General features: G+C 56.4%; 1 protein-coding gene across 1 annotated transcript; it reads right to left on the reverse strand.

Annotated features, from left to right (window-relative positions):
- Positions 1–13: 13 nt before the first annotated feature.
- Positions 14–2,955, reverse strand: RAB33A (RAB33A, member RAS oncogene family). Its single transcript, XM_068956611.1, has 2 exons — positions 2,698–2,955; positions 14–493 (listed from the first exon to the last, which is right to left on the reverse strand). Exons 1-2 carry the CDS (start codon positions 2,917–2,919, stop codon positions 38–40), a joined length of 678 nt encoding a protein of 225 aa, XP_068812712.1. The 5' UTR covers positions 2,920–2,955; the 3' UTR covers positions 14–37.
- Positions 2,956–8,585: the final 5,630 nt, after the last annotated feature.

Raw genomic sequence — 8,585 nt, forward strand, 5'->3', positions numbered from 1 at the left:
GCGGCGGCCCCGCTCCCGGCCCTCTGGGCCGGCTCGCTCAGCACGGGCAGGAGTTTTTACCGTTGGCGTCCTGCGTGAGCTCCAGTTTCTGCACCTTGCCCTGCTGCCTTTCCATGTCTCGGTAGAGCAGCGACTTCTGGGCCTTCAGCCGGCAGGCCAGGCACATGAAAATGGATTCCACGTTCTGGCTCTCCTTAGGGTCCTTGGCTGAGGTCTCAAACAGCAGCATGTTGTGAGCGTCAGCGAATTTCAGGGCCATGCTGGATGGCACTTGGATCAGTTCCTTTAAGTCACACTTGTTCCCAACAAGCACCTTGGGCACGAGGGGAGGCACCGCGTGCCCGTTGCACTCCTCAATCCACATCTTGAGGTTGGTGAAGGACGTCATCTTAGTGACGTCGTAGACGAAGACGACGGCATGAACGTTGCGGTAGTAATGTTCTACCATGCTCTTCCGAAACCTCTCCTGGCCAGCCGTGTCCCACACTTGCACCTAGAAAGCAAAGCATAGGGTTCTTGAGGCAGACGAGGGAAGCTTACGGGAGCACCAAGTGCCTACCCCTAAAACCAGGGCATGCTGCCTCAGGAGCTGGTTGGTTTTGATGAACTACAGCGGGAAGATGCAGGAGACACCTACATCTTACTAGACAAGGATTGCTAGATGAGTTACATAAGCGTCTGGGCATGTGTCCACAGCGCCCAAGACTGTATATGGCAGTGCCTATGCCCCAAAGCTTGTGTAATTCAACCAGCAATCCCAGCTCGTTTAATAAGAGAGATCATGTCAGCACTTTCATTCACCTTCAGCATTCACGGACAAGTGCGAGACTCCACCGCGCATCCCATTTCCAGCCACTGCAGCTGAGTCCAGCACAGTCAAGAGAATTAGCCGCACGCTTTTGGTCCTTGTGCTCTGAGCGAGAAACGTCGCTGCCTGATGGCTGGGTCTTGGTGACTTTCAAACGCCTTGTCAGGCATCCCTCCTAGAGCACTCCGCTGCCAGACCACTCCCTGCCTCTCATCCTCTTCCTCATGCACTTGACCAGCATTCCCACCACAGAAACGAACTGCACAAAATACTTCTCATTTCAGAAACATTCTTGCACCAGATTAGGACATTGGTCTGCCTAATCCTATGCCATAAAAGAGAACCTCAACAATTACACAGTGGTAGGTATAGAGGAGGCAGAGCAAAGAGACTGGTCTCCCTGCTGGTCCTCACAGGTAATGCCGTGAAGCCTGGAACTGGTCATTTCTAACAAAAGCCTGTGGTAAACCCAACACCACCCCTACACCTTACCAAGGCAGCACCTGCCCCAGAGTCCTTCAGAGGGGAAAAATGCTGGCAAAAAAGAGCTGCTGCTCATTCACCAATTCCATGCCAATCCATCCCAGGCCGTTTGATTTGGGTAGAGCAGGAGAGAGAGATGGATGTCTCCCACCTCTCACCTCTCCTCTTGGACTTCCCGGTTACACATGCTCCCAGGGGAAGGCCAGGTTGCTGTCCTACCCTCCAATCCTGCCTGCTGTAGCGCAAATAATATCAAAAGGTAGCAAGCTTGGCACTGTTCTCAAGCTAGCGGCAGTAAGAAGGGCTTCATGCCAGCCTGTGCTACAGCTTACAACAACACATATATGTGGTGTTGGATGGAGCTGGGGAAAGCATGGGGGAAATTAATAACTCTTCTTAAAAAAAAAAAAAAAGTATTTCATGGACAGTTTAAAGGCACAATTAAAATTCCAGTTCTAGTTCTCACTGTGATTAGTCCCTCAACTTTTGATCATCCATCTGTTAGCAAAGTAGCAATATTTGTTTCTTCAAGCAGTCTGTCTTACACCCAGACTGCTGGTGGTACTGATCCACGTAATCGGGCAGGCCAAGATCAGCTGCAAACTGTGCTTCTCAAGTTGTTTCTTAGCAGCTGCTGTTGAGCTGCAGATCTACTCTGACACATCGATCAGAGCTCTTCAGGTCTGAGCTAATTAATTTCTTACAGTTGTTACACTGGTCTACACACAGCAAATCAGTTCTATTCTAGGTCAGCGAAAATCACATCCTTGTAGTGCTTGCTAACACCAGCCTGGAACAGTAACATCACAGGTGTCAAGCCCACTGAAGTCAGCCAGTGTAAATTCCCGGCCCCCCAGCACAGCCACCACCAGCCTCCAGCAGTCTGCTCCCCGAAAGCATACACATTTCTGCATACAGCTCCTTCCTCTGGCGCCCCTGGAGCGTTGCCCCTCGCGCTGTCCTGTGGTCCGCCTCCTGGAGCTGGAGGCACTCCTGACACTTTGGAGATCCATCTGTGTTGGATATCGGAACAACAGGACACTAGCAATGTTTCACTCCGCGCTATTGTTCCAGACTCCCTGCAGACTCCAGCAAACAGCGTTTGAACAGCGCCGGTGGAGCCGCGACACGTTCGGAGGGTGTCTGCAGGGCGAGAACGAAACATCCTCCCGCGGCCCGGGGCTGAGGGCTGCATCTGGAAGGGAGAGGCGGCTGGCTGCCGTCCCAGGGGCCAACGTGCGGCCTCGCCGCGGCCGGGGTCGCCCCTCGGCGCTGCGGCGCCCGCTGCGCGCCGCCCGCACCCCCGCGGCCCCGGCCGCCTCGCCACGGCCCGCGCGGAGCGGCCGCCCCCGGCCCGCCCCCGCCGCCGCCGCCGCCGCCGAGCCGGCCGCGCGCCCGCCGCCCACCTTGATGCGCTCCCCCTCGATCTCCACCGTTTTCTCTCGGAAGTCCACGCCGATGGTGGCCTCGGTCTTCTCGGGGAAGGTGCCCCCGCAGAAGCGGAAGGTCAGGCAGGTCTTGCCCACGTTGGAGTCCCCGATCACGATGATCTTGAAGATACGTGTCTGCACGTAGGGCTCCAGTGAGGACTCGGGGCCCGGCGGCCGCCCGCCGCCGCCCGCCGCCATCCCGCGCCGCCGCCTCACCGCCTCATGGGGCAGCGCCGCGCCGCGCCGCGCCGCGCCGCGCCGCGCACAAAGGCTGCGGCTGCGGCTGCGGCTGCGGCGGGCGGAGCGGGATCAGGTGGTCGGTGCACACGGAGAGCGGCGGGCCCGCCCCGCCAACCGGCACCCGCACCGGCCCCGGCCCCGGCCCCGGCTCCAACCCCAGCCCGCCCGCGCACCCGCCCCGGCTCCAACCCCAGCCCGCAAACGGGCACCCGCACCAGCCCGCCCTGCAAACGGGCACCCGCACCAGCCCACCCCGCCATCGGGCACCCGCACCCGCACCAGCCCGCAAACGGGCACCCACACCAGCACCCGCACCAGCCCACCCCGCCATCGGGCACCCGCACCAGCCCGCCCGCGCACCCACCCCGGCACCAGCCCACCCCGCCATCGGGCACCCGCCCCGGCCCCAGCCCGCAAACGGGCACCCGCACCAGCACCCGCACCAGCCCACCCCGCCATCGGGCACCCGCACCAGCACCAGCCCACCTCGCCATCGGGCACCCGCCCCGGCCCCAGCCCGCAAACGGGCACCCGCACCAGCACCCACACCAGCCCACCCCGCCATCGGGCACCCGCACCAGCCCGCCCGCGCACCCGCCCCAGCACCAGCCCACCCCACCATCGGGCACCCGCCCCGGCACCACCCCACCATCGGGCACCCGCCCCGGCACCACCCCGCCATCGGGCACCCGCACCAGCACCAGCCCGCCCTGCCATCGGGCACCCGCCCTGGCACCAGCCCACAAACAGGCACCTGCACCAGCACCCACACCAGCCCGCCCAGCGCACCTGCACCACCGGCTGTTTCCACCAACCCTTGCGCTGTGGAGACCTGGCTGTGTCACACCAGCATGGGCACAGAGGCATGGTCAGTGTCACACCTGTCAGGACACTGAGACACAGTGAGTGTCACCCCATCGTGGGCACAGAGGCATGGCTGGCATCACACCAACGTGAGCACAGAAACAAACTGCTGTCACACCAATGCAGGCACAAAGACACAGCCAGTGTCACACCACCATGGGCACAGATACACGTTATGTCACACCAGCATGGGCACAGAGACATGGTTGGTGTAACACCTGTCAGGGCACAGAGACACAGCCGGTGTCATACTAACATAGGCATAGAGACACTGTTGGTGTCAAATATTGCTACAGAGACACAACCATTGTCCTACTTGTCAGGGCAGGGACACACAGCCAGTGTCACACCAAATTGAGCACAGAGACACAGCTGGTATCAAACCTGACAGGGCATGGAGACACACCAATACGGCCACAGAGGCTCAGCCAGTGTCACTCCAACAAGGGCAAAGAGATGCGGTCATTGCCACACCAATATAGGCACAGAGAGATGGCCAGTGTTGCACCTGTCAGGGCATAGAGACATAGCCAGTGTCACACCAACACAGACACAGAGACAATGTTGGTGTCACATGAATATCACCACAGAGACATGGCCATTGTCCCACCTGTCAGGGCATGAAGATACAGCTGGTGTCACAACAATATGGGCACAGAGAAGCAGTCAGTGTCACACCAATGTGTCTCCAGGTCGTGAAAGATGTGACACCGACTGAGTCTCTGTGCCTGTGTTGGTGTGACACCAGCTGTATCTCTGTGCTCATGCTGGTATGACCCCAGCCAAGTCTCTGTGCCCATTTTGTTGTGACAATGGCTGTGTCATGGTGCTGATGTTGGTGTGACATTGGCTGTGTCTCTGGGCCAATATGTTTGTAATATTGGCCATATCTTTGTGCATGTGTTGCTGTGACAGCAGCTATGTCTCTGTGCCCATACTGGTGTGACAACAGCCTTGTCTCTGTTCCTTGACAGGCGTGGCACCGGCTGTCTCTCTGTGCCAATGTTGGTGTGACATCAGTTGTGTCCCTGTGCCCAAGTTAGTGTGACACAGGCTGTGTCTCTGTGCCTACATTGGTGTGACACCAGCCATGTCTCTGTGTCCCTGTTGGTGTGACACCGGCTCTGTATCTGTGCCCATATTGGCCAAGTCTCTGTGACGGAGTTGGTGTGACAGCAGCTGTGACCCCATGCCTCTGTTGTTGTGATACCAGCCATGTCTCTGTTCCCACTTTGTTGTGACACCAGCTGTGTCTCCATGTCCTGATAGGTGTTGCACCGACTGTGTCTCTGTGCACACGTTGGTGTGACACAGGTGGTGCCTCTGCACCCCGACAAGTGAAAAACAGCTGGTGTCATGCCACTATTGGCACAGAGACACAGCAAGTGTCTCATCAGCATGGGCATGCAAAGCCAGTGTCACTTCAAGTCAGGGCACAGCTACTCTCACACCAACATGGGCATAGAGGCACAGCTGGTGTAACACCAGCATGGGCAGAGAGCAACGGTCAGTGTGATACCTGTCAGGACATAGAGACATAGTTGGTGTCACAATAGTAGCGGAACAGAGACACAGCCATGTCCTACCAACATGGGCACAGAGACACAGCTGGTGTCATACCAACGTAGGGCACAGAGACATGGCCAATGTCACACCTGTCAGGGCACGGAGACACAGCCAGTGTCACACCAACGTGGGCACAGAGTCACGGCAGGCGTCACTTTCAGGTGGGGTGGCAGACACCCAGCCTGGTGACCGTTTGCTTGGTCCCAAATCCTAGCTTCCCATAGGGCAGCAGCACTGAGGAGCGAGAGCAGGGCACAGCAGCTTGCCTTCAGTCGCAGGAAGACCACGGCTAACCTTTCTTGGAAAGGGGAGCGCTGTGCTTCCACAGGACAAGGCAAATCCCTCACACAGGGACCCTAGGCAGGACAGACTGCCTGGCTCCTCATGCCTTCACAGCCTCTGCCTTGGGAGCCCTGCAGCACACCGGAGAGGTGAGAGCAGCACGACACACCTGTGGACCACCTCCCCTGGGCAGGCCAGGGACCGGCAGGGCAGGCAAGCAGTGACAGAGGTGAGAGAGGGCTGAGGGAGACCAGTTTAAGGGTAGTGCTGGGAACTGGGAGGCAGAATAACCCACATGCTTGGGGGCTCATCACTGCCCAGGCAATGGCTTATGATGCCAGAAAGACCCTCCTTATACATGGCTTGGCTGCCCCTAGCAGTGATGCTGCTGCCTTTGGGTTGCGGGATGCTTGGAGGATGACATGTGTCCTGATCAGCGTGCAGAAGGGGGCCTCAGGCAGCCTGAAGCAGCTTGCATGGATGCTCTGGCCCAGGTAGAGCCATGTACCTTGGGGCTGGTGAGGAGATGTGCAGAGAGGGAGTCCCATGGCTGCTATGCTGCAGCTCCTCCTACAGAGAAGCTGAGCTCCCAGCCCTTCTCCCTGGCTCTCCCAGGGGTACGATAGAGCTCCTAGCTGCTGTCAGCTTTGGAAATGCCAAGGAATGGGCTGAGGTCTTGCTTATCCCTATGATTGTGGATGGAGCAGGACAACAGGTCTTCTGCAAACCTCCACCTGTGCTGGGATCCATGCACAGGAAGTGGGTGCACTGAGCTTTACAGCCTGAAAAGTACACAGGAGGTGAAAAGTACACAGGAGGAAGGGATGGTTAGGGACAACAGTGAGGGGTATCAAGCAAACTGAGTGGGGCACAGCAGAAAGAGGGGTACCACTACCAGAAGGGGAGGTGAAGGAACTCCAGAGCCTGGCTTTCTTCTCAAAGCTAATATGAAATAGAGTGGGTGGTGCACTACGGCGCGGAAAGGGAAGGGTAAAATTTTGCAAAGGCAGTAAAAGGGAGAAGTAACCCTTTGCTGTGTCTGCAGAGGCCTACAGTGCTCCAAGATGGGGCTGCTCCTGCTGCCTTGATTACACAGCCCTGGCAGCTCCAAAAGAGATCATAGCGCCCTTAAATTGGCCCCTGATACAACAAGGCCCCTGCAGTGCAGACACTTGATGGGAAATCAAGGAGCCAAAGGCTGGGAAGGATTTGCCAGAGGTCCCCAGGTCATCAGGACATCAGAGGAAATCAGCAGCCTTGTTCCAGCATCACTGAAATGAAACCAAGAGGGTGCACAAAACCCCACAGGAAGCAGAAAAGACTTATAAAGAAGAGCGGGCCTGAAACGCGTAGATTCTCCCCTCCTTCCAAGCTTGCTCTTGTTCACAGATTTAGCTGAGTTAAGACTACCCTTTCTAACCTCTGTACCACACCGCCTCACAGATTGGGTTCTCTCCCCTGTAAAGAGCAGGGCCACACAGAAGAAGAGATCAACCACCCTTGTGAGGGCTCATGCCTACAGCAGCTGATCTGAGGGTTTGGTCCATAAAGGAAGATCAGCCAATAGAGCCAACAGATCCACCTGGACTATGTCCCAGAGACGTCATCAGGAGAGCATCAGTGACTACCCCCCTTGCCCTGTTTCAGCCAAAAACCTCTAGAGCAGTCAAGGTGACACGAGGACATCAGCTGCAGAGCTGCTGCTCACTTCTCTCCCTGCAGGCGTACAGACAGTCAGCACCGAGAGGGCCCAAGGAAAAAGCCTTTGAGGGGCCATTTGATCCTCTTATAGGGAATCAACCCCAATGCCTCAGCAACTCCTCTTGGGAAACCCTCACCAAAGTTCTGCAAGTGCCACCATCATTCTCTGCATGGGAGCTGCATCAAATAATTTTTTTTTCTGGATCAAGCAATCCCATTTGCCCAGAGCGTTATGGTCTTTTTGAATGGAAGGCTTGTTTCTAGCTGTCAGGAATAACCCAGGTACAATCTTTACCCCTCCACAAACCTGGACGCCCCTCTCCAGTGGGAATTCTGACATCCACGCCATCCACACCCCACTTGTCTGCCCTCACGTAGCCTGACTGCCCTGTGAGGCACGACTCCCAGCACTATACTGCTGGCCAAGATGCCCACACCCAGCCACTGGCCGAGCACTCTGCCACACAGCACTGCTGCTGCCTAGCAGGAAAGCTCGCATAGTTCTGATCCTCAGCAATTCTTCTCCCCTTGCTCTGACCTTACATCAGTTCCAGGCCCTTCACTCTAGCTTTTCTGCCCCATGCTGATTCAGATTGCTGCTGCTGCTGTCCCAGATCTCCTGTTTTTTTCCATGTCACTCAATGTGGAAAGATTCCTGGAACAAGCCAGTTGGGGAGCTGCTGTCTCTGGAAGAGATGGCTGAGGGAACTGGCTTCCACATTCATGCTCAAATGCGCTTAGCAGAGTACCTGACATGGTCCTCAGCTCAGAAAAGACAAAGTAAAGGGGCCAGGAGGGAAGATATGGTTAGGTAGGCAAGAGGGCTCCCTCCTGGTGCCTCCAGGACACATAGAAAGAGTTCCCTATTTTAAGGGGATAAATATTTGCCTCAAGTCCTTTTAATGTCCTTTAAAAAACAGCAGGAAAAAAAGAATAGCAATATTTATGCCCTGGCTGCATCTTCAGTTTTCTCTGTTACCACCTAAGCTGTCCCTCCAAGGGGCCAGAGAAGCCTTCCTAGCACTCGGCCCAGCTCACGCAATTGACCTACCCAATGGTGTCTGCTTCTGAAGTCAGGCAGAGACCTACACCAATTTCCCAGGCAGGACAGCAAACCCCTGCTCAATGCTTTTAAAGTGCATCCACTTTACACCATCACCAAGAGATGGGAAGAGCTTATTAAAAAAACCCCATACTTCACAAAGACAATA

Source organism: Struthio camelus, chromosome 11, assembly GCF_040807025.1.
Source record: "Struthio camelus isolate bStrCam1 chromosome 11, bStrCam1.hap1, whole genome shotgun sequence".
Classification (NCBI taxonomy): Eukaryota; Metazoa; Chordata; class Aves; order Struthioniformes; family Struthionidae; genus Struthio; species Struthio camelus.

Excerpts from the sequence above, each read along its gene's own strand:
- RAB33A (XM_068956611.1), bottom strand. The coding sequence starts at position 2,919 with ATGGCGGCGGGCGGCGGCGGGCGGCCGCCGGGCCCCGAGTCCTCACTG. Across the intron at positions 494-2,697 it reads TCGAGGGGGAGCGCATCAAG|GTGCAAGTGTGGGACACGGC; the intron begins GTGGGCGGCGGG and ends TTTGCTTTCTAG.